The following is a 27581-nucleotide window of genomic DNA, read 5'->3' as shown; positions in this document are numbered from 1 at the left end:
TGTTCAATCAACTGTTCCCGACAGCGCACTGTTCAATCACTGTTCAATCAACTGTTCATGAACAGGAATCGAGTCCTCCTTTGCCTATTTAAAGGAGCCCCATTCCTCTTCCAAAATCAAGTTTTTCATTTGAAGTTTTTCAAGTTTTTTCATTTTCAAGTTTTCCCTTTTGAGTTTTTTCCTACGGAAGCTAAGAGTGAGTTTAGAGAGTTTTTGGCAGATTTCTCCTCTTTTCTCAATCTTCTTCTATTCCAAAAAACTCTGTAATCAATTTATTTATTCTGAGTGTTGAGTGTTGAGTGCTTGTAACACTTTGGTTCTTCGTAATCAAGTAAGCATTCATATTTATCATTCATTATTTATTTTTCATTTACATTATTTATTTTTCATATATTGCTTGGCTGGTTATACCGCCTTCAATTTTTCATTTTCACTTAATTATTTTATATTTATATTTTATATTTCATTGTTCTTGGCGGCAACAATGTATGTATATATATATATATTTATTTGTTATAGAAGATTATATATATATATATATATATATATGTATGTGTGTGTGTGTGTGCGTGTGTGTGTGTGTGAGTATGTGAGTAAAATTAAATTTATGTCTACATATATATATATATATAGATATATATATACACAAAAATATATTTATTCATTTAATTTGTTATTGTCAAAAGCTAGATTTAAAGGAGTCAGTCAACCAATCGTTATTAATTGAGTATTTTGATAAAGAGATTAGATGCTTAGGTTGAGTTAAGAATAAATTAACATTTTGTTTACCTATTTTCCTACTTAATTATGCAGTTAATTTTTTATTTATTTGTTTATTCATTTATGTATTTATTTATTTATGTTTGTCTAAATTTAGGCATGCCACTTAGCTTGCGTATGTTTAAATATTCATTATCCAATTTGGATGTTAAGAAATTATATTTTCTGGTTTCATAAATGTTTACTTATGTATTTATTCATTTATTTGTTTATTTTAAAATAATTAAATTATGGTTTTAAAATGTAATGATGAGGAGTTGATGTTTCCGAAATTATATATTTTATGTAACTAGTTAGTTTATGGATGCACCATATAATATTGATATTCTATACTGTTATATTATGGATTAGCATGTAGGTTATATTCAGTCATCCTTTATGTATTATGGTAAGCCAGGGTAGGCAAGTATTTTAGGATAATAGCATCAATCACCCTCCATCAACTGAAGCAAGGTTTAGCCATTTCTATGGGAGCTAAAGACAAGAGAGTTGGCAGGTATTTTGTACAGTGACCAATAGTCACCCACCTTCACCGAAGGATGACATGTTATCTAGCACCAGAACCATTGGAACACTGATGCGGTCGGATGCAAGTTCTCTTCTCCTTTCCTATCTACCAAGTAGTGTTTGGGACGCCAAAAATCACTTGGTAGCATTGTTATATCATATGATGCATCAAAAGTCCTTTCGATGTGTACATGTATATATTAGGTTAAATCAGTGTATACCCCACCATATAGGGGTCATGAACAGCATGGTCTCATATTTTTGCTACCTACTAGACTAACGGGTTGTAAGGCCATTATCAGCAACTACCCATGACCATATTGGTAGCAACGTATCTATGACAGCTGATATCATGGAACCGTGTATTAGGTATTATATAGTACATCGGGCGTGTCTACACCATGAATGTGCGAGTTATGTAGTGAATTAATCAGTTTTAATTCTATTGTATCTATTTATAGTTATGATTTTCTATTATTATTATGATTTGTTATTGTTATTATCATTTGTTGATATTATTATTATTATTATTGTAATTATCATTATTATTTATCATTGATATTATTATTAATTGTTATTGCTGTTGTTATTATTATTATTTGTTGTTATTAATATTAATTGATATTATTATTATTATTATTATTATTATTTATTATTTATTATTGTTACTATTATAAATTGTAACATCCCAATCCGAGAAAATGCCCCGAGTTTGAAATTTTGATCGGGTTTGCCAAGTAGGTCTTATGGTTGACTTTTTACTGTGAGAGAACTTTTGTATTGACTGAGATACCATGACAAAGTACTCATCGACATGAGTTTGTAGAGCAGTAGTATGCAAAAATATAAGCTAAGAATAGAAAGTTATGATAAAAAAAAAAAAGATGTGATCCGAACTGATTGACAAGCCCAAGCTAACTTTTTTTTTTATCTATATGGATTTTGATGATTATTCATGTATTATGTGATAGTGCTCATTGATACGAGCTCATAAGCTAGCAGTACGCTTAAATTGGACTTATAGTTGAAAAGTTATGGGTTGTAAAGTCGTTCCTCATTTTTTTGGCACTGACTTTACAGGATAGTAGAATAGTTAGAAGAGTCCCTGATCAGTGCCACATGGCACCAATTAGTGGATGCCATGTGTCAAACTGATAGTGCTATGTGTCACCATAAAAGATAACAATAATTTTTTTTTTCTTTTTCCTTTTCTTTCTCCTTCTTCCCCACTCATTCTCTCTCTTTCCTCTTCCCAGTAGAAAAACACCCCCTTTCTCCCCCTCTCTCTCTCTCTCTCTCTCTCTCTCTCTCTCTCTCTCTCTCTCTCTCTCTTCAGGTAGGGCTGTGGTCAGGCTTCAATCACTAGATAGCAACAAGTGCCGATCGAGCCCAATCATCCAATTTCAAGCCTTTTGGCTGGCGGACTTACGAGGATCGACGGTCAAATGCTGGTGGCCAGCATTTCTCTTGTTGGCTAATTTTCCGATGGTCTCCTGTTGTGAGCTCGATCCTCCTTCTAGTTTTGACCCCCTAATCTAAAAACTGGTCTCTATTAGTCCAAATTCTCAGTTGTTTATGAGATTCATTGATGGTGAGTTTGGTTAAAGCTTGCCGAACATTTCATAGCCAGACGGCGGCGTTAAGCCAAATGAATACATTTATATATATATATATATACATATTTGTGTATATATATATTTATGTGTACATATATATATATATATATATATATGAATGTTTACATACTTGCTAAAAAGTTGTACATATGCGTATATGTGTGTGAATGTATATTTTGTGTTATTTAACATTTTAAAAAGTATTATGTGTGTTTAAAAAAAAGTTAAGAAAATTTTTATTTAATTTTATTATGCTATTTTATATGATTTAAATATATTTGTTATATAATATTTATTATATGGTTTTGGGGAAATTAATTGTGCTTATTTATGGTTGCATTTATTTCATATGGTAAAATGTGTTTGTGTGAAATCAAATTATATGTGAATTTTATGTGATTTAATATAATTTTTGCATAAATAAATTTTAATAATTTAAGAAGAATAATAAATTTTAGTGTATAAAAGATATTGTGTGTTTGGATAATCGTAAAATTTAAATTATTATGAAAGAAATTTATTTCATGAAATTGTGGATTTATATGGTTGTTTAAAAGAAAAATATGAAATTTTATAAATTTAGTAAAAGTGTATAAACCCGATTATATGTGATCAAATCTTAATATTTATAATATGATAAATTTTTTTATAGTTTTTAGATGCATCATATATTATTGGTATTTGTGCTGTATTGTTGATTAGCATGTAAGTATATATGGTCATCCTGTGAATTGTTGTTTATTATGGCTATCCTATGGGAACCATGGATCCAAGGGTTGGCAAGTATATTTGTACCATGAGCATCAGCTACCCCCCTGCTTGGCCGCAAAATGATTGTTTATTATTTATAACTATCCTATGGGAGCCATGGACCTGAAGGTTGGTAAATATATTAACAATGCGAGCATCAGCCGCCCCATTCCTTGACCGTAGGATGATTGTTTATTATGTTATAGCTACCCTGTAGGAGCCATGGACCTAAGGATTGGCAGGAAGAGTGTACATTGAGCATCAACCGCCCTCTTGATCGAAGAATAATTGTAACAATTGTTTTAGCCATGGAAAGTTATTAGCAATTGGCACCGCTAGATGCCAAAGTGACTAATTGCAGGTTTCTCTCTTTAACTTCCCCGTCAGGTAGTGCTTAGGATGCTGGATACTGTTTGGCACCACTAATATATCATATGGTACATCAAGTATCTTTTTTATGTATATGTATATATAGATTACGTTATGTTTGTATGTACCATATCGTACGAGGGCAGCGATTTGATCCCGTCCATGAATGACTTAGCTTCATAACTCTACTGGCTATGAGTCTAGGGGTCGAACAACCATTATACACAACTACCCCGGACCATATTGATAGCAATGTACCTGTGAAAGCTGATATCATAGCATCGTGCATTAGCATATTATATAGTATCGTATGTACCTCCATTACGAATTTGTATATTTCGTAGTATATTTATAAATTTTAAAATTTTATTTTATTTTATTTTATCTTATCTATTCGTAATTATGATTTTCTATTATTAGCTTTATTTGTTGTTATTATTATTATTGTTGTTATTATTATTATTATTTTTATTATTATTAGCATTGTCACTATTTTTATTATTATTATTATTTATCATTGATATTATCGTTAATTATTATCGTAGTTATTATTAATTATTATGATTATTACTATTATTATTATTAATATTCTAATTGTTATTGTTTTTATTATTATTGTTGTTGTTATTTTTTTTATCATTATTATTATTTACCATTGATATTATTATTAATTATTATCGCAATTGTTATTATTATTATTATTATTATTTGTTATTACTTGTCGTTATTTTTCTTATAAATATTATTATCACTATTGCTAATTATTATTGTATTTATTATTATTATTATTATTTATTATAATTATATTATTCTTATTGTTATTCACATTTCTTATTTTTATTGTTATTATACTGTCAGGACCCGTCCAAAATCCCTTTCCGGAATCTTGGACAAATTTTGATCGCAGGGAGACCCTATTGGACAGTCCCATAGAAAATCCGGCAACATCTCCCCTAAGGGTAGAACATGCCCAAACTTTAACTACACGAAAACACACTTCTATATAATACCACCTTATCCTTCTCACCTTACTACAATAATTTCCACAACGGCGGTACCTCGATAACAATTCATATAACACATATGTATATGCAATAGGAACAATTTTACTAAATAAACAACCAAAATATACCTTTAAACATTCACGTCCACCCACACCACCCATTTAGTAGCATACTACATATTAATATCGTTTTACAAAGTTCCAATTCATAACGTAAGCAGGAGAAAATAGGACAATATTAATAATAGTAATATTAATAACAATAATACCATAACTTGCTCATAGGCTTCCACCCTTGCTTGTAAGCTTACCCACTTGCCCGAACACGTATACACGTGCCCGAAGGCTTCCATAAAATACCAATAATAATAATAATAATAATAATAATAAAGATAACAGTAAATCATAATAATACCAATAAAAGTAATAAGAATAATAATAATTATTATTATTATTATTATAATCATAATAACAACATTAATAACAATAATAATCACAAAATACCAATAATAAAATGGTGGCAACCATGATAATTAATGGCAATGACAATTATAATAAATAATAAAATTGCTACTAAAATAATCATAATAAATAATAATAGCAATTACCGTATCCATAATAATAATATTAGAAAATCAGATTCTGAATAAATAAGATAATATAAGGTAAAATAATATTTTAAAACTAAAATCATATTATAAAATATACACACGCATCACAGATACAAACGATGTTCTCTAATATGCTGCGTGATCCATGATTCCAGCTGTCACCGGTACTTTGCCACCAACACAGTACAGGATGGTTGCCTAGATTGGCCGTCCAATCCCCTAGACTCGTAGGCAATATAGTTATGAGGCTAGCTCTATATGGACCACATCGAATCATCGTCCCCATACGGTGTGGTATATACAACATAATATATTATAATATAACACACACACACACACACACACACATATATATATATATATAAGGTACTTGATGCACATACTATATACCAGTGGTGCCCTACGATACCCAACATCCCAAGCACCGTTTGACGGGAGGTTAAAGAGAGAAACTTGCATATGGTAGCTTCGGCGTCCTAACAACACCGCTGCTTAAATCGTCATCCCGGCCATGGAGGGGGGTGGCTCGTGTGCACTATATAAACTTGCCTGCCCTCAAGTCCATAGCAACTCATGAAAGATGTTACAACCTATGAGCTCATCACACTCCACCTGCGAGCTAATCACATCCAGAACTACAGAACACCGGTACGTGTATGGTGCATCTAAAAACTATAAATTTTTATAGTATTATTAAAATGATAAGTTTCAATAAAATAAGATAAAATCAAGTTTATGAATAAATAAATAAATTAATTAATTAATACATAAATATATTTTATTTTGAAAATACTAAATTAATAAAATCAATTCATAGCAAATATCATTAGAACCACATAAAATATTATATATAAGTAAATAAATGAGAATACTTTTGTTATGCATCAAAACCTCAATAACAAAATTAACAGTAATTTTGCAACAATTGAAAACTGCAATTTCCTTAATTTCGAAGATATAAATTAAATGTTATACATAACTTTGGCACCATAATTTTAAAGAACCATTTTATTTAGGCATTACACACATAAATTACCATAACACAATATTTAGATATTTTTATTTACACATACACATGCTCATATACCTACAAAATATATGTGCATATAGTAATATATATATATATATATATATATATCTAGCACATACCATGGAATGCACCAACACTTATGCATCCGCATATGTATACATGGATGAAACACATATATATTTACAAACATACATATACATAAACATATATACACAAAACCCGATTAGCCTTAACTCAAAAGTTGGGGTTTTTCAACATCTTGAGGATTAATTTAATTTAATCATTTCTTTGGCCTCTAACAATCATTAGGAACTTAGCTGTAATGACAATTGACTGAAGACTTGTCTAATTTCTATCCAATTTCAATATAAACATAACTTAGCTTCATCAATGGCAACTTCCTAAATACTCAACTATAATTCACATTCTAACTACCAATTTGAAGCTTATCGTGAGAGTACCAAGAATATACCTTCAATTGGTTCAACCGACGCCAGAGGTGGCCAGAATCCCACTGGGACGTTGTTGCCAAAATGGGTTTTGTCATATCTCCTAAACGAGCAAGTTTTGAGCCAATCCAAACTTGGAAATAGACTTAGGGGTTCTGAATTTGTGGGAAAGGACCACCCATTATACCTTATGCTCATCGGAAGATAGCAATCGGAAAATGCATCCCTCACTGATTTTCATGGCTTCCCAGCGAGTCTAGACCATTTTGTGGCGTGATAAACATGGCTATGGTTTCATGGAATGTGGGTTTCAAGTTGGTATAAACATTTCTTGGTGGGTGTCCAAAATTGAGAGGAAATTGGTGATGGAAAATGGTCGCCGAGAATGAGCGGGGAGGGGAAGAGAAGGAGAGCTCCAGATAATTCCAGAAAGAAGAAGACAAAAGGGAAGAAGGAACGGGGGTCTTCACCCCCCCCCCCCCCCCTGTTTTCCCACATGGGCAAAAGGAAAGAAAAAGAAAAAGAAATAAATAAAATAAAATAATATTCAAATAATAATATAATATAAAATAATAAAATAATGTAATATTTAATTATGGCTGATATGTGGTATTTTCTCATCATGACACACGGCACCATGTACTAAGTCACACGTGGCATATACTGTTCACACGTTAAAAAAATAATATTAAAATAATACGATATTTGAAAAACTTTGGAGGTTCATAACTTTAAAACCACATGTCCGAATCAAACATGCTGCTAGTCTACGAACTTGTATCGACAAGTACTTCACAACCATATATGAGTTTAATCTCAATTTCACAAAAATAAAAAGTCAACTCGGGCACCCTCAGACAGTTCGGACATCAAGTTGTTTTGCTCATAACTTTCAAACCGTAGCTCCGTTTTCGACGTGCTACTAGTCTACAGACTCGTGTCGATGCGTACTTCATAATGTTGTCTTGGTCAACCTAGAATTCTTGCCAATTTAAAAAGTCAAAGTTTGACTCTTCTCGGTCAACAACAGTCAAACCCAGTCAACCTTGGTCAACATGAGAAAATTCCAGCGTACTTCAGGATGGGGTGTTATATATACAATAGCTTTTGAGCAAGTATTGCAGCCTTCGGACAAGTATATTAGCTTTTGGGCAAGTGTGGTAGTCTTCGAATGAGTTGAACTATATTTGTTATCAATATTACTATTATTATTGTTGTTTTATTACCGTCTGATCTATATTATGCATTGGTGTGATAATAAGTGGCATGGAAATGTAAGATTATACTAAGTGGATGGTGTGGGCAAACATAAATTATATAAGTATTTATGTTTTATTAAAACTATTCCTTGTGTCTATAGCACTGTACTATTTCTATAGAAGTCCTGAAAATTTGTGGAATCTCTTGTAGTAAGGTGGGAGAAATAAGGTGGTATAATATAAAAATGTGTTTTTATGTAGGAAATTTCTTAGGCATGCTCAACCCTCAGGGGAGAAGCTGCCGGATTTTTCGTAAAACGGTCCAGTAGAATTTCACCCGAAATCAAGGTTTATGGGTTCCGATAAGGGATTTTGGATGGGTTATGATGAAATTGTTATTGTTGTTGTTATTATTATTTATTATCATCATCATTATTATTAGTGTTGTTGTTGTTGTTGTTGTTATTGTAAGATGTTGCTGAATTTTCTATAAAAATTTTGATGGGGTTTCTATAGTCGGGTCATCCTAAGGTTTCAATAGGAAACTCTGGAAGGGTCCTGACAATTATCTACCTGGAAATTCAATATTCAAGCGTCAAATACTATTTCCTTTGAGGTAAGATTTTATCATACATTTTTTCCATTTATCGCATGCTTTAAAAATCTCCTACTGTAAAAAGAAAATGAGGAGCAATTTTTCAAGTATATAAATTATATATTTCGCTTTGTCACTATATCTAATCATTTATATCACTACATATACTATCTAATCTACCAAATTATCACTAATATACACATGTCATTATTTGATTGATTAACATAATAACATAAATATGGATAAATCAACCTTTGAAGGGATAAGTATAATTAAATAAAAATCAATCAAATAATAATATTTGTACACTGTGATTTATAACATGGTAGACTAGATGGTGTTCCTAATATAATTCACATAAATTTGAGTTTTTAGGAAAAATAATGCATTAATTAAAATGGTATTTTATGGGATATGACTCCTGCAATGATCATTGCCATTGGGATTATGTTGGAATGGTGGAAATCATATGTAGGTCAGGAGATTGAAGTATTTGCAGAATTCAAATTGTCGACTTGTGATGTGATTTCCATAATAGAATTTCGGAATAATTACCAAAAAAGGGAAGAACAATTTTTATATGATGAGTAGGTTGGACATGTTAATAGCCAGTAACATTTACAAACTTGGATTATTTCTTGGCATCAGGTAATTAATGTTAGATATTTTATGTGAACTAACCATAGTCACATGACTCATTTACAGGATTTATTTGTGTTAGTAATGGGACTGGCTTATTTACTAACATTTGTAGTAGGGCTATTGGGCACACACTCTATGTAATGCTTCAGTTGGACCATTAAATTGAAGGACTTGTTCTCTCTTAAAGCATAGTTGGCTTATTCCCTATTTTATTATTGTTACTATATTACTATATTATATTATCATTATTATTATTTAATTATTTATATATATTGGGGAATAAGTTATCAGTCACTTAGTACGATACATACAATAGAGAAATTATGACTTGAGGTATTTACATGTTTGTTTAGTGAAAACGTAAGAAAAGCATTAGAAAAAAGTGTATCCATTAGGCACTACTCCTAAGTTATTAATTTCTGTTTTGTAGGATTATTGCTCATAAAATTCAATGATTGCATAAATGTTAGCAAATCAGTTTTTTTAAATAATATATTAAAATATTGTATATGCATGTGTGTAGATCTTAGGTTTATAGTGCTGTGAATTATTGTTCTGTTAGTTGATTCATTGTCTTAGCACTAATAATTGATATCAGAGCAAGGTTACACACATTTTAAATTGTATTTTGTATTTTATGATTTGTGATTTATCAAAGCCATGTTAGTATTTTCACAATCTGTGATTTATGATTGTGCAAGATTTCTTGTGAAATTGTTTTAACAAGTTTTTTTTCACTGGATTCTTCTTATATGCTACGCCCTTTTTAAAGAAATCAACAACTATCTTTTATTTTAGGTAATGGGTTTATCCATGCTGTAAACTAATCTATATCATTTTTTTTTTTTTGAAAAACTTTTTTTCATCAAAATTAAAACTAGATTTTGTGTAATCTTGATTTTCAAACATAATGGACTATGTTTGACTGATCACTTAGTTTTGAAAACCACACATTCGCATGAAACTGTGAAATCCACTTTATTGAATTTATGGAAAACTTATTTTAGACATAACTGAGTTTTGGGTTTTGTTTTAGACTTATTTTCAGATGAATTGACTGTTTTTCGATGATCAATTTAGTCTCAAACACATCTAAATTTTGGCAAATTATTAAACATCCATGGCTGAAAAATAAGTTGTTTGTCCATTGTTTTCTGTTTGATTTTTTACCAAATTGATGGGGTTATTTGTTTCCCATGGAGAAATGAATAGATTGACACCGGTTTCATCAAACAATGGTTGGAGTGGAATTTTTCGAATGGGTTAGGGAAATGGGTTACTCGTCTCGTTAGTCAGTAAACCATGTTGACCCTTGACCTAGCTAAAGGAGGAAGATAGCTAATGTTAGTAGCCTCTTTTGCTTATGTCAGCCACCATTTTGTATTAAAAAAATATTTTTTTATTTGTTGATTTTATATATGATTTTTATAATTTTTGTTAATTTATTCTCAAACTTTGTGGTTTTTTTATTTATTTCTTTATTTTTGGAAAATTTACTCCATTCTCAATTTCTCAAATTTTATTCAACTAAATGCCGAAGGTTCAAAGTAAATATTTTGGTTAAAATTTTTCATTGGAAGACTTTATATTATGTTTGATATAGTAGTGACGATTGATTAATTGTTTGCCTAATGTAAGACTTAATTTGACCAAATCATGAATTGTCATAAGCTATTTACCTAGTTGGCATAATAGAGTGGAATTTTAAGTACTCATCCATTATGAGACTTAATTTTTTCATATCATAGAATTGCCAATGTAATAAAAGTTAATATAATAAATGTGACTTTATGTACCTGCATATTATGACATTTAATTTATTCAATTTATAAGTTTCAACGTGAAGTTGGGATAGTAGGTATGATGCCTAAGTGCTTGTCTATCACAAGACTTAGCTTGACTATTTCATAAAATTGCCAATATAACTTATTCTCTTTCACTTATGAACCAAGATCCATACAGGTGATTAGGCTATCTTGTCGATGGTTTAACTACATGGTAGAATGCTTGGAACGACAGTGGAAGTTAATTGAATACCATGAATCGCATATTCTAAGTTATCTTATCGATGACTTAGTTTAATGCATTTGATTGTGGTGATTTGGTTGACTGTCGTTAGCCCATATATGAGTATCTTTGTACTATGAGGATCCTAATAATATTATATTTTTTATATGCATAAAAAGAAGATAGTATTTGCATAGTCCTGATAATGTAATACATTCTTGTTACCATGGCTTTTATAACAATTACTAAATGGTAAATAAAATATCATAAATAGATAAATAAAAAATCACAATAAAATTTATACGACAATAATCCAAGAAATATATAAATAAATAGAATAAATCAATTAATTAATAAAAGAAATATTTAAATCAATTAGAACATCTATTTGAAATAAATGGTGAAGATATAAACAAATCCATCTTAAATCGTCAAGTCAATTTAAATAATCAAATCATAGTAAAATGCATCTTAAAACATCAATCGAATTAAATGATAAAAACACCATTAAATACATTTTGATTTAAATACAAATTTTAAAATATTTTGTTTGAAAATTCATGTCGAAAATATCATGACGCACCATACTATATACCAGTAATGTCCGACGGTGCCCAACGTCCCAAAGCACCACTTGACGAGGAGGTTAAGAAGTGAACCTGCATCTGGTCACCATAGCATCCCATCGGGCCGATACTATCAACAATCATCCTGGCCATGGAGGGGGCCGGCTGATGCTTACTATGCATTATATCCTGCCAGCCCTCAGGTCCAATGACATCCACAGGACAACGCTATAACATACACGCTAATCATATGAATATATATACAGTACAAAACATCAGTACTATATGAGTGCATCTAAAAATCATAAAATCATTATATTTTCAAATCTCAAAATCTCATAATTACCACTAGATTAAATATCTCTTTTCAAATCCATATAATCCCCATTTCTTTAAACCATCATCATAAATCCACCACGTTAAAAATCCATTATCATAATCTCATTGAAGCAAATATATCAAATTCCCAGTGGCATAAACTCAATCCATAATATTTCAATACATAAAAAAATATTTTTAAAGCATAATGCTTCAAAACAATATTTTTCTCAAATCCCCAAAATCAATTTAAATCAATATATCTTTAAAACCATGTAAATTTCATACATACTTTACTTACACAATTCCTCAAAACCAGAAAATAAATTCCACAATTATTTCAATGCTTAATAAATTTAAATAATTATTTTCCTCCAAATCTGAAAAATCAATCCACACCAAAAATAATATTTAAACCTCATGAAATTCATATATTCTTAAAATCATATAAATACATTTATCATGCATCATAATTTCAACATTTACTCAACAATAATTTAATAAAAATTAAAAATGCACAAATATTTCTAATTCATTCAATTTGGCATCAAAATTTCAAATAGAATTTAATTAAATATTCAACACATAAAATGTAATTTTTGAATATCTAATTAACACGAAATATTCATAATTTAACACCCAAAAATCAATTTGCAGGTGGATCACTCACCTTGAGCACGCAATTCAATCAAAATCCCCCATGGGATCAATTTCACAATTAACACATGCTCCTAAAATATCAATATTACACAAAACATATTAAATTAATATTTTAATCAGGTATATTACACACAGGTATTGGGGGAGCTAATACAAATGTTAACCAAAATTTATAAACGATATACCAAATCGAAGCTTACAATGCGAGGGTTAAGAATCAAGTCTTACCTTCCGAAAATCGGACCTGGGGTGGCCGGAATATCACCGAACAGCTCTCAGAATTAGAATTCTCAAATCTCACAACCCATCACAAATTGGAGAAAACGGACCTCGGATTTGGATTCAAAGAGGCCAAATTAGTGGGAAAGGGTAGGTGAGATGATCGGGAACTCGTTGGAGGTGGGTTTTCCGACGAACCGCCGTGGTCACCGAAATCCACCAACTCCGACGGCCACTGGCAGTGAAATTTGGTGAGAAGGTAGATCTGGTGATGGTAAGCCAATAGGACTGGCGGTGAAGCAAATGGAGGTCTGGTTTGGGAGAAATCAGCACTGCAGCCGAAAATCGTCTCGATGGTCGATTGGCCATGAAATTTGGATGGCTGGCCTGAAAGGAGGTATGCTACATGGTGGTCTAGTGCATGTGGCTGGGTGGTGGCCGGAAATGGGTGAATCGATGGTGGCCGGTGTTTCCTCCTTTTTCTCTATCTTCTTATCTCCTCTTTCTCTCTCCTCTCTCCCCCCCTTCTCTTTCCCCCCTCTCAGCCAATCAAAATGCCTTCCGTGGGTGCCATTATGCAGTCATGGGTCGGCCAGATTTTTTACACATGTTGATACTATTCACACACTCACAGATGGATAAATAGTAACTATTATCTCGAAAAAACTTCATAAGTCCATAACTTCCAAACCACACGTCCAAATCAGGCGTGCCACTAGTATATGAACTCGTGTCAATGAGTATTTCATAACCATACATGAGTCAAAGCTAAATTTTGCAAGAATAAAAAGTCAACTCAGGCACCCTCGGACAATTCAGACCTCAACTTGTTTTGCTCATAACTTTCAAACCGTAGCTCTGTTTTCGACATGTTGCTAGTCTACGGACTCAGGTTGCTGCATACTTCATAAAGGTACCTTAGTCAACCTAGAATTCTATCCGAATCAAAAAGTCAAAGTTTAACCCCTCTTGGTCAATGATGGTCAAACCCGTTTAACTTCGGTCAACTTGAGAAATTTCCGATGTATTTCAGGACGGGATGTTACAAAATAAGTTTAAGACTTTTTGTTATGGTGAGTAATCAAAATCAAGTAAGTTTCTGCAAAGAAAGGACAATGTCTGAAGCCCAATAAGAAGGATTCTGATGTCAAGTTTTATTGGCTGAAAAGGTGTTTGTCATCAATAGATGAAAATGAAGAATTCTTTAATGAAGGGTGCAACTTCTGCCATAGTCTATCAACTATTGGAGGTTAATGGATTAACAAAAGATGATAAGGAATGGTAAATTGCTTGAGACTAACCATTGTGAGATTTTAAAAGTTAAGGGTCTAAATCATAGAACTATGAAATCAAGGATAGCAATTATATAAATCCATTATTCGGACAATGGAGAAATCAATTTCAACCCATAAAAAGAAAAAAAAAAATGCAGAAATCATTATTTGTTAAGCACCAACACCTTCTAATGATAAAAAAATCTCTAGTTAATTTGAGGTAATATTGTCTGATCGATCTAGATTTGTAGGAAGGTTTATGTTTCTTTGTTCCAACTCTTCCTTTCCAACATTTATTTAACTACATTTGGCCCGAAAAGAAATATATATTTTATTTATTTATGTATTTTTGCAATAGCAATGAAATAATTATTTAGCTCAAACAATTGTTTTCAAAGATAGGTGAAGCAGACTTTGTAAGCATGTATCATGAGGTTTTGGGTCTCTTAATTTCTTTTATTTCTTTATAAGTTAACTGTGTTTGTTTTTTTTTTTTTTTTTCTTCAATTTTAAAGTTTTGTGATTCGGACTCTCAAATTTCAAAAGTATCAGTTTTTCAATTTGTTGCAAAGTAATCCAATCTCCAATTTGAGGTATAGATGAGTAACAATTTCATCCACGTGGATTTCATGTGACCCTATTCTCAACCTAAATATGAATAAAAAGCCCTCCTTAACCTCGTCCACATGGACAAAATTACATATCCGTTTTTTAAATTATGAATTGAACCAATCTGCAACAATTGAAAACTTGAGGGCTTAATGGCTTTTGAAAGTTTAGGCTCTAAATTGCAAAATCTTGAAAATTATAGATACAAAAGTGCAATTAATCTTTTATTTCTTTTTTCTTTTTTTTTTTTTAACGTAAGAATTGTAATTCAAAATTTATACTAATATGACAAAGACACTCCCCCTAAATCTCACATCTCACCTACTATCATTAGTCATGTCGGGTAATCTTGAATACTGGCAGTTGATTGTTTCATTTACCAAAAATAATAATACTAATACGTTTTTTTTTTTTTTCTTTCTTGCTTTTTTTTTTCTCTTTTTTTTTTTTTTTTTTTTTTTTTTTTTTGGTGTTTTGCACACTTAGCCCTAACATATTTTTTTTAGGCATGTCTATCCCATAGATTCAGTTCTTTTGCACCGTTAGTCCTTTGTCCATCTTCATCTAATTTTTCGATAAGTACGACGTACCAAAGTTCAAATTCAACATAGTTATTTAACTCCAAATGTACAAAATACGCTAAAGATAAAGGACCACAAAAAAACCATACTAATAAAGGTTGAATTCAACCTTATAATTAAACTAGTAATTTATTTCATATGAGTTGCTTTCCCAACTGATGTCTAAAATTGGAACAAATTTTGAGTCCCTTGTACGTCCAGAAACAACAATAAAAAGTAAAAATCTCAATTCCTTAAAATATGTTCTATTGTTTTTATGTGCTAACCCACATATTAATACATTAATTAATATACTAACATTTTAAAATGTGTTCTATTGTTTTTATATGCTGAACCACATATTAATATATTGATTAATATACTAACATTTTAAAATATGTTCTATTGTTTTTATATGCTGAACCACATATTAATATATTAATTAATATACTAACATTTTAAAATATCTTCTATTGTTTTTATATGCTGAACCACATATTAATATATTAATTAATATACTAACATATCGTGCATGGAACATTATTTTTTTCCTTTTTATTTCTCAAATACTAACAAACCTTTGACGATGGCAACAGATACTAGAAGCTAAAAAAGTCAACCATATATTTGATAATCCGTGAATGAGTCACATACTGCAAAACTGTCATTTTCTTTGTGTATATAATATAAATTTCGGTGATTTTTCAATGAAAACAATTTTCTGAGTTTTGAGATATAGTAGATCGAAAGGGTAAGAACAGAACTAACCCCAAAAAAAAAAAAAAAAAAAAGTGAGTTAGGAAACCCTTTAATAATGATTTAGTGATTGCAATTTTAGTGCATTAATTTTGTAAGGATGAAGATCATTGAAAACCCTAACCACAACAATCAAATGCACTTATGTAGATGTTAACAGATGGATCGGTAACAAACTTAATTTTTGACCGAGAATATAAAGCTTCAAGTCTTACTATCCTTCAAATCGAAGTCTTGGTCATACCTAAATTGAAAACCCTCAATTCGCAGCCTCTAATCAATATTCTTCAAACTACGAACTCTCAACTTGTAAGCCCCTGAGATAAGAGTTATAACAGATGTCGATGAGAAGGTAGAGTCATAAAATTAGCAGCTATAAAATTTAAAAAAATCTTTTATCTTAGGTGACTTTCTTATCAGCTATTTCCTTTTCAAAAACATGCAATACAATCGACTCCAACAACGTATAAGGATCGAATGCCAATAGTTTTCTCACATTATAGTTTTCTCTTCTCGATATACCTGTATATTTCAATGAATAAAGTGGGAGAAGGAAGATTTAAAGGAGGTCAAATATAGAAGTCGACGAATTCATAAGTTGAAATCCTATTTTATTGTTTTATTTATATTTATATTTTTAAAAATAGAAACAAGAAAATGTTAAAGGTCTAAAATACCTTTCGACTTTGATTTGATTGTCCATCATCTTTTTTAAAGTTAGGATTAAAAATAAATTATAATAATATAATAATCAAAACTAACAAACAAAAAACGAAAATTAAAAAGGTATGTTAATAGTAACTATTTGTGGGCGAATATAGGTATATAGTATAGGGATGACAATTTACTTGGCTTCCCTCCACTGCCACTGGGACCACCTTTAACAGGTTGGGGAATATTTGGTTAAACTGGAATCAAGACAGGAACAAGGCAAGAGCCTATGTTTCGGTAGGCGTCAGAGCGAAAAAGAAGATTATACTTCCGGATCTGTACCTACCCCATATATATATATATATATATAGTATTAATAATATTTATTTATTTTTATATTTTATAGTTTTTTTTATACTTAAATACAGTTATATTAATAAATATGAATATATTTTAAGAATATATAATATATTTTCAAAAATATTTATTTTATTAGTTAAAAAATTATTTTATTTTTCTTATTATTATTCTTTTTATGATGGGAAAATGAGTATTCCCTGCTCCGCTCTATTTCCCTGCCAAGGAATCCCTCACCATCCTAGTTAAATCGGAGCAATAGGCAGGAGTGGGTTTATTTTTTGGCCTCTCACGTACCCTTCCTGCCTCGTTGCCATTACTAGTATGCCATTACAATTATTGTAGAGGAGTAAATCAGAACATTTTGAGAAACAAAATAATATTAATAATTTTTCTTGGTGGGACAATACTTATGCTCAAGGCTGGTCCCAACGTTTAAAAGGGCTTTGGGCGCAACTTTTTATGGTGGTTTTTATAAATATTTTAAAAAATACATAGCATGTAAAATAAAAAAAATATTTAACTTAAAATTTGCTATTCTAGCATTTGTTTTTAGCTTGAAATAAAATTATAATAATCAACACTTTTATTACAAAAGTGTTTTTCAATATAAATTATTTTTATCGACGCTTTGTTTATAAAAATGTTTGCTATTATTTTTATTTATTGAACAAAAAATACTAAAAAAACGTTGTTTATTATTGTTATTAAGCAACACATGTTTTGTGAAAGCATCTTATATTTTTAGAATTTTAATTGATGCTTTATCTTCAACATCATGGTTTTTTTTAGCACATACTTTGCTTTTTTTTTTTTTTTTTTGCATCACATAATTAATGTCGTTAATTTACTAGTTTCACATAGTGATATCTTGCGAGCTAAATTATTGATGCAAAAATCATCAATCACAACTGCACGTCGTACTTTACCATTGATGAACTTGAACTTATGACGTGCATCCTCCTTTACCATTAATGAACTTGAATCTGTGATGCTTACAAAATAGACAATGACGAAATAAATGTGAAAATTATTATATTGTGTGGCTTTGGGACAGCTTAAGACAGGTATATAGACTCATAATTAGGGTTTTAGTAGGAAAAAAATAAACAAATAACAGTATTATTTAGGAATAGAAAATATTCTAATTAGGATTCCCAATTTGTTTAGATTTGAACAACTTAAATAGATTGGACAAAAAAAACGTAATTGTTTTAGCTAGTTTAAGCATATCTTATTTTTTTATTCAGGTATTTGGGAAGTGAATTCACTTACATCACGGTTAGTAAAGCAAAATTATTTGAGATGGTTTGAAATTTCAAGTCAATAACATCAACTATTATATATAATTACGACTTTCAATATTTAAATAATTAAGTAAAATTGGCCACTACAAATCCAACAAGGTGGTATAGAGATGCCAATTTTCTTACAACTTTTTGACTAAAACGATCAATTTTTTATTTTCTTTGATATTGTTATTATGAGGAAGAATATTGACAAAGAAAAATCGAAGTGAAATTGAATGCATGACTATTTTATCCGATTGGACCACAATTATTGCTAGTATCATTTTCGTAGGGACCACTTCTATATTATAATGAACTATCATGTATTGATCAAGCAATGATTTTTCTATAAATACCGATGAAACGAAATCTTCTGTGCACTCGTTCTATAAGTTTTGAGAAAATTGGCCCAAAAAAAAAAAAAAGTTTTGAGAAAATAAACGATTGAGAGGCCGGTAAGCCAGAGAGAAAAAAATGAGAGCTCTGGGAAATCTTGCAATAATTTTCTCAAGCTTTCTGGGTCTGCTTTCTCTGTGGACTATCATCAAGATAATTTACAAACTATGGTGGCGTCCTACTCGCGTGCAGAAGTTGATGCGTTCACGAGGAATCAAAGGCCCTTCTTATAGATTCATCCATGGAAACACCAAAGAAATTCTGATCATGAAAAACAAAGCTATGGAAAAACCCATGAGTTTATCACACAACATATTTTCCAGAGTCCAGCCTCATATTGATTCCTGGATCAAAATATACGGTAGCAAGCTCTAGTCTTGTAATTGAATAATAATATATATAAATATATATTTATTTTTATATTTATATGTAACAAAAAACTCTAATTGTGAATTATCTTTTATGTGGTAGGAAAAAATTATCTACAATGGTATGGAACTGAAGCTCAGCTGGTTGTTACAGAACCAGAGTTGATCAAAGAGATACTCAATAATAAAGGTGAAGCTTTTCCAAAATTCGAGATACATCCTGTGCTTAAGAAGATAATAGGAGATGGTCTTGTGAGCAGTGTAGGTGAGAAATGGGCAAGACACAGGAAACTGTCCAATCATGCCTTTCATGGAGAGAGTTTGAAAGTAAGTGCACTAATATATGCAAACCAATCCGACTCAAATGAGGATATCTTTTAAGTTTGTAAGTTGAAGATAAGTAGAACATTATCATATAAAGTAATTGTATTATATGTTACATCAAATATATATAATTTAATGGTTCTAAATAATTCAATCCATTTATTGCTAATTTAAAATGTTCAGAATGTCTTCATTTAAGAAAAATTGTATATTTAGAAGTCTAAGGAAAAATCTATTAGAGCTAATAAGACAAAAAATCTTAAGTCATGTGAATTCACGTCTTAATTGCGCTAATAAGAAAAAAATAATATATATATATATATATTTATAAAGAATAAACATTGAATCTATGCCAAAGTTATAACAAGTAAATTTATAGAAAAAATTAGATTCTATTTCAACACTGCCTTAAATTGTGGTATTTTACAGGGTATGAGTTCTGCAATGATCACTAGTGTCGAGATTATGCTAGAAAGGTGGAAATCGTGCGAAGGTAAAGAGATTGAAGTGTATGAAGAATTCAGATTGTTGACTTCTGATGTGATTTCTAGAACAGCATTTGGTAATGATTATGAAAGAGGGCAGAACATTTTTGAGATGCTGGTGAGGTTGGTCGAGTTAGTATCCGATAATATTTACAAACTTAGGTTTCCTGGCATCAGGTAATTAATAATTCTTTTTCAAAAATAAATATAGAGTATAAAAGAAGAAGGAAAAAAAACTCACATCTGTTCATGCCAAATTTTTCTTGCAGCAAATTCTTTAAAACTGATTATGAGATTGAACTAGACATAATTGATTCAAAAGTGCGAAGCAACATTATAGAGATGATCAAGGAAAAAGAAAGGAAGATGATGACTGGAAAAGAAGACAATTCTGGGAGTGATTTCCTTGGATTACTTCTAAAGGCTCACCATGATGCCGACGACAGCCAAAGGATTTCAATAAACACTATAATTGATGAGTGCAAAACTTTTTATTTTGCTGGCCAAGAAACCACTAATTCTTTACTTGCTTGGGTTGTCTTACTTTTAGCAATCCACACAGATTGGCAAGAAGAACTTAGAAAGGAGGTGCTCACTTTATTTGGGAAACAAAATCCAAATCCAGATAGCTTTGCCAAACTGAAAAAGGTAAGTCTCAAAAAACTCAAATTATGAATTACCCATTTCTTTTTAGAGGGTCTTTATCTTTCTTTTTTTTTTTTTTCTTTTTTCTATCCATATTTTTGTTTAATCAGTGATAGAATTCCATCTTATCTTTAAAAACAATTATTTTTTCATTTTACTTTATTTTATGTTTTGTTAATATTTTTAAATTATAAGATGGTATTATATGGATAGATACAAGAATAGAAAAATGGAACAGAAGTTTTGGACCCCTCTTTTTTTATTAATATCTGATATTTTTTCGTTAATATTTCATTTTCATGCAGATGGGCATGGTTTTGAATGAAACTCTAAGATTATATCCTCCTGCAATTACTTTAAAAAGAAAAGTTGAAAGGGAAGTCAGAGTGGGAGAGTATATTCTTCCTGGTAATTTGAATTTATTCATCTCAGCTTTACCAGTTCACCATGATCCTGAAATTTGGGGAGAAGATGTGCATGAATTCAAACCGGAGAGATTCTCAGAAGGGGTTGCGGGAGCTACTAAGAACAACCCAGCTGCATTTTTTCCATTTGGAATCGGACCACGAAATTGTGTAGGATCCAACTTTGCCATCCTTGAATCAAAGCTCGCTCTTTGCATGATGCTCCAACGCTACAGCTTCACTCTTTCTCCAACCTATGTCCACATGCCCTATCATCTTATCACTACTCGTCCACGCCATGGAATTCAAGTAATACTGCAACCACTCTGAAGACTAGACCTTAATCTTGATAATTTATTACATAAAGGATACCTTTGTAAACAAGTGCTAGGAGTTGCTATTTTCTATTAAAGGTTTTAGATCGTATTCAAATAATAACTATTAATTTATCTAATGTAACAAATCTATATAAATTAATTATTGTCATGTTTAGTTCAACTTGTTTTTGCATTTGGCTACAGATATTTTTTTTTGTTGTCCCCTGTTTTTTTCTTGCAAGTGCTTCATTTTAATACAACTCGATCTAGTGTTAGATTTTGTCCAAAGACTGATGTGTATTTGGACTTGTAAGCGTCAAAGCGAAAGAAAAATCAAACACGGATATTATTAAGTCATATGTTCTCCAAACTGATCCAAACATTTTCAAACTACCATACATAAATATTTGTATAATATGGAGAAATCATTTTTTAAACAAATACACAAAGTTCGAGAAATCATTTTTTCAACTATCTTATGCGAGTATAAACTACCATACATAAATATTTGTATAATATGGAGAAATCAATTTTTAAACAAATAAATACAATTGGAGAAATCATTTTTTCAACTATCTTATGCAAGTATTGACATTGGAGATGTAAAAATGGCAACAAATTAGAAAATCCCACTATCTGCCGATGAACTGCAGTCAAACTTTTTACTGTCCTATGCATATATTTGAAGCAAGTCTCTGACCATTGTAGACTACGGTCTTATTTTTCCATATATATTATACTATACATTGTTCCAATGTCTACATGCAATCCATTTGTTACCTTCCCTACGTCAATAGTAAGATATATATATATGTATATATCATCAATTTTATGTCAACTACATGAACAGTAACTTTTGATACTTTAAGCCAATTAATAAACAACTGTCCGGTGTAAGTGTACTTATAACCAAATATTAAAAATAATGAAATAAATATTAATAAAAAGTAGCTGTCAACGAAAGTATCCTTTTATAAAGCAATTTTTAACAAATAAAAGAATAACATCCTAGTACTATTATAGACCAAGAACATTAGTGATGACTTTATTTGGTAACTAAAAGCTTATTAGTTTTTATTAATAAAGTTTTAAATAGCAAATATTTACTTAATTTAATTTTACTGCTTCTATATTATGTATAGTTGACAAATTTATCAAAATAAATTATAAAAACCATATATATGAAATATTACAATGAATTTGAGTAAAAAATTCATTGTATATATAACATTCAATAGTTTGGGGGAAGAAAGTGTTAGTCGTTGTAAAGGACGCATAATTTCTTTGATTGCTCTTTCAGACGTCCTCTATATATTAGACAAAAGGGACACAAAAACAATATTTATAGGCAATGTGGCACCCAATATTTAAAGTTTAAGAGAAAAATACAAAGATACGATACTGAAGGGGAAAAAATGTAAATTATCCTTAAAGTTAAGTCATGTTTCAATTGTAAATGCATTAAGTCGGGCATTTCAAAAGTCTCAGGCCTTTAAAGAGTACTATTTGACAATTGAGGGATCAACACAGAAGAAGACCAACCCGGATCAATAATCATGTGATGATAATAATTCTCCGTTTAATTCGAAAACTATGTTTCTTTTCAGAAAAAAAATAAATAAATAAGTAAAGGTTTATTAATATATAAGAAAAGAAGAGAAGCAGATGGTGTCCAAATGCTAAATAAGATCATAAATAAAGCAGATATTTTTGAACAAATAAATTAAGTAGATTTGACTTAGTAAAATTTTCTTCAAATCTTTAATGAAACTATACATATGGTATATGTTACAATTGATTGATATATCTCCTCCAGTTATATGTGTGCTGGAAAAATTGGATTTGATTGCAATTTTTTTTTGGTTAAAAAATAAACTTTTAAATTTTTGAGACAATGGTAAAAATAACAAATAAATAAATAATGACATATGAGAAATCTCTAAAGAAAAATTATATATGAGAAAGAAAATAAATTGTCTAATAAAATATGAATTTTATGATTGGAAATCCTAGCTAAGAAATATTAAGTTAAAATTTAATATTTTATAAATTGCCTAGATACGGAAAAATAATTCTTAATATTAATATATATATATATATATAATTTTCAAATTACAAAGTAACGTAGAGTGCATCGAAAAGAAATAATAAAAAATAAAAAAATAAAAAAATAAAAATAAAAAACAGAACAAAAAGTAATAAAAGAACGAAAAAACATGCCGCCAATATAGCCCCGAAAAAACATGCCGCCAATATAGCCCCGAAAAAAAAAAAAGAAAAAAATGAAACATAAAGCCTGGCGGTTAAGGCAAGCCCTTACTCTTACACATGAATTGCATATCCACTGTTAGGGTGTAAATTCAGTTGGCCGGGCAAGCCCAAATATTGCGTTTTTGAAGGAGTTTAGGCAAGCTTTTACTTAGGTTGAAAAGAGAATATGGGCTGGGCTAAGTTGGGCTTGTCTATGGGTATTAAGTTTAGCCTTGGGCTAGGGTTTTGTGCTCGGGCTTCAAGGTCCCATTCTAAAGCCCGAAATTAGATTTTATTTTATTTTGTTTTATTTTTTGATAATCCTTAAATTTGATTTAATTTCTTTTAGTTAAATATTTTTATAGTAATCAAATAAAAATACAATAATGTTATAAGTATTAAAACATTCATTAAATTTATTTATTAAATGATATATATTAAGATATTATTAATTAATATATTCAATTAACATAAATATGAATAAATTTTATGTAAATTGTAAAAATACTTTCTAACAAAAAAGTTGAAAAATTAGATTTCAAGCACCCCACGCATAAGACAATCATAAATGCGTGAAGAATTTATTTATTTATTTTTTTTTCATTTTTGGTAATTACGTGGACATTTTAACATACTTCTTGTAGGACCTTTTTCTCTCAAAATATCAATATCAATATCGTGGAGAATTGATTCTCAATAAAATTAATTCCATTGAAGTATTATTAAAATAAAATAATACAACTGAACATAAGGAAATTCTCTCCAAGTTTTGAGAAAGTAGAAGCTTGAAAGGGTAAGCCAGAAAGACAAATGACTGCCTCTGGAAACCTTCTAATAATCTTCTCAAGCTTTCTTTTTCTGTTTTTTATGTTGGCTCTCATCAAAATACTTCACAAACTATGGTGGACTCCTACTCGGATGCAGTACTTGATGGGTTTGCAAGGAATTAAAGGCCCTTCTTACAAATTCATCCATGGAAACACCAAACAAATGTATCCCACAGCATATTTCCTAAAGTGCAGCCGCATATTGAATCCTGGATCAAAATATATGGTAACAGTACTGGTCTTTTGTGTATTCATACTCATACATATGCATGAAATTTTTATCCAGGCGTTTATGCTAGGCGGCAAACGCCCGGTTACATGTATAAGTAGGGTAATATACAATAATTTTGAGTATGACTTATCTTTTCCATGATAGGAAAGAATTATCTGCAATGATATGGAACTGTAGCTCAACTGGTTGTCACAGAATCAGAGCTGATCAAGGAGATACTCAGTCATAAAGATGGAGCTTTTCCAAAATTCGAGACACACCGTTGGTCAAGAAGCTATTAGGAGATGGACTTGTGAACAGTGAAGGTGAGATGTGGGCAAAATTAAGGAGATTGGCCAATCATGCCTTTCATGGGGAGAGCTTGAAAGTAAGTACTCTGTTCGTGTATATATATAAATTGTAGATTAATTTGTATTGCAATGGTACCTAATTGTGTTTAATGAAGTTGGATGTACTTGATCCTCTGCTTTAATTTCTTCATTAATGATTACTTACGTTGTAAAGGAGAAAATTAGTGTAATTTATTATTTTAAACAAAAATAAAAGAGTATATACCACACATGCTTGCCGTTGGAGAGAGAAAAAAAAAAAAAACACAAAATATGATTGTTAACATGTAATGATTGTCTAAGGGGTAATCCAAGTGTCCAATATCTTTTCGATATAGGATTTAATCATGTGTTTTGCATTTAGATATTGAATGCTAAGAATTACTAACAGGGGGGGGGGGGGGGGGAAAGAAGGATTTAATGGAATTGTTATAGTCTGTAGATTATTTTCAACCCACCATTTATCAGCTTGATCTTTTAGGAAATATGCTTGGTGTTTTAAGGTGGTAGTTTACAGGATATGACTCCTGCAATGATCACTGCGGTTGAGATTATGTTGGAAACGTGGAAATCATACGAAGGTCAAGAAATGGAGGTATATGAAGAATTCAGATTGTTGACTTCTGATGTGATTTCCCGAACAGCATTTGGGAATAATTACCAAAATGGGAAAAACATTTTCGAAATGTTGATGAGGTTTGCCTTGTTAACATCCAATAATACTTATAAAGTTAGATTCCCTGGCATCAGGTAATTGTTGCTTTTACTTGAACACAGAGTTGGAAAATAATCACTTCTTCTCACGCCAATTTGTCATTCATCCATTTTGCAGCAAGTTCTTTAAAACCAGTGATGAGATTGAATCAGACAAGCTTGAGATGGAAATACGAAACAACATTATGAAGATAATAAAGGAAAGAGAAGAGAAGGTGATAAGTGGAAAAGAAAACAGTTTTGGGAATGATTTTCTTGGAATACTTGTAAAGGCTCATCATGATGTCAACGACAACCAGAGGATTTCAGAGGACAATTTGGTTGATAAGTGTAAAACGTTTTATTTTTGGGGGGCATGAAACCACTAACACTTTACTCGGTTGGACTGTCTTACTTCTAGCAATCCACACAGATTGGCAAGAGGAAGTTAGGAAGGAGGTGTTCAATTTATTTGGGAAGAAAAATCCAAATCCGGATAGCTTTTCCAAATTCAAAAAAGTAAGTCACAAAACTCAAACTATGTACCTTATTTTGTCCACTGTTTTATCTCAATGTCTAACAATCTTTTGTTTTATTTAGATGGGCATGGTCTTCAATGAAACTCTGAGATTATATCCTCCTTTAATCGTTATGACAAGAAAAGTTCAAAGGGCAGTTAGATTGGGAAAGCATATTCTTCCTGCTAATATTTACTTGTATATCTCATCTTTAGCACTTCGCCATGACCCTGAACTTTGGGGAGAAGATGTGTATAAATTCAAACCAGAGAGATTCTCAGAAGGGGTCGCTGGAGCTACTAAGAACAATCCAGCTGCATTTTTTCCATTTGGAATTGGACCTCGAAATTGTGTGGGTTCCAACTTTGCCATAACTGAATCTAAGATTGCTCTTTCCATGATTCTTCAATGCTATAGCTTCACTCTTTCGCCAACTTATGTCCACATGCCCTATCATCATATTACAGTCCGTCCACGACATGGAATTCAAGTGATGCTACAGCCACTATGAAGACTATAACTCCCATTAAACCTTGCAGGTTGTGTTCCAAAAATCTTGTCATTATTTAGAGCTTGCTGCCTTCTAGTTAAGGAAAATTGAGTTGCGAGTTGCCAAGTTACACATCTTACATGTCATTCTTTATAACTGGCTAAGTTTGTTGAAAAATCTGTTTGTGACAGTTTTCTTTGTTCTCTTCAAAATTTGAGTTAGTGGCCAATGAATTGGTCAATAATACTAATAATGTGTAAGCAGATGTAGTTTGGTTGCTTAAAAAGAGCAAAAATAAATTGTTTTCTGTATGCAACTTTTGGTGAGCACATAATTGTTATATATAATTGTAATAATTAAAATAATGTAACAAAAATATGAATATAAGACCTTTTTTTTTTTTTTGGGGGGGGGGGGGGGGGGGGGGAGGGGGGAGGGGTAGAATATAAATATAACACCTTAAGCCATCTAAAAACTTTTATCGTT

General features: G+C 30.7%; 3 protein-coding genes across 3 annotated transcripts in view; all 3 read left to right on the top strand.

Moving 5' to 3' along the window:
* LOC132800212 (uncharacterized) overlaps positions 1-27581 on the top strand; it is a 181727-nt gene that overhangs the window by 131117 nt on the left and 23029 nt on the right. The window lies entirely within an intron of this gene.
* LOC107428776 (cytochrome P450 CYP749A22-like) lies at positions 19205-21947 on the top strand. Its single transcript, XM_048462995.2, has 5 exons — positions 19205-19574; positions 19685-19908; positions 20335-20567; positions 20660-21038; positions 21341-21947. Exons 1-5 carry the CDS (start codon positions 19292-19294, stop codon positions 21767-21769), a joined length of 1548 nt encoding a protein of 515 aa, XP_048318952.2. The 5' UTR covers positions 19205-19291; the 3' UTR covers positions 21770-21947.
* Positions 24735-27411, top strand: LOC107428778 (cytochrome P450 CYP749A22). Its single transcript, XM_060813238.1, is given in 8 exon segments — positions 24735-24994; positions 24997-25059; positions 25210-25317; positions 25320-25432; positions 25912-26144; positions 26227-26452; positions 26454-26606; positions 26688-27411. Coding segments are annotated over 8 exon segments (1503 nt in total). The 5' UTR covers positions 24735-24816; the 3' UTR covers positions 27117-27411.

Source organism: Ziziphus jujuba, chromosome 12 (genome assembly GCF_031755915.1).
Source record: "Ziziphus jujuba cultivar Dongzao chromosome 12, ASM3175591v1".
Taxonomy (NCBI): domain Eukaryota; kingdom Viridiplantae; phylum Streptophyta; class Magnoliopsida; order Rosales; family Rhamnaceae; genus Ziziphus; species Ziziphus jujuba.
This window is presented reverse-complemented; position numbering and strand designations above follow the sequence as displayed.

Coding starts and splice junctions, on each gene's coding strand:
- LOC107428776 (XM_048462995.2), top strand. CDS start 19,292: ATGAGAGCTCTGGGAAATCTTGCAATAATTTTCTCAAGCTTTCTGGGT. Junction 19,575..19,684: donor TTCCTGGATCAAAATATACG/GTAGCAAGCTCT, acceptor TTTATGTGGTAG/GAAAAAATTATCTACAATGG. Junction 19,909..20,334: donor TTCATGGAGAGAGTTTGAAA/GTAAGTGCACTA, acceptor GGTATTTTACAG/GGTATGAGTTCTGCAATGAT.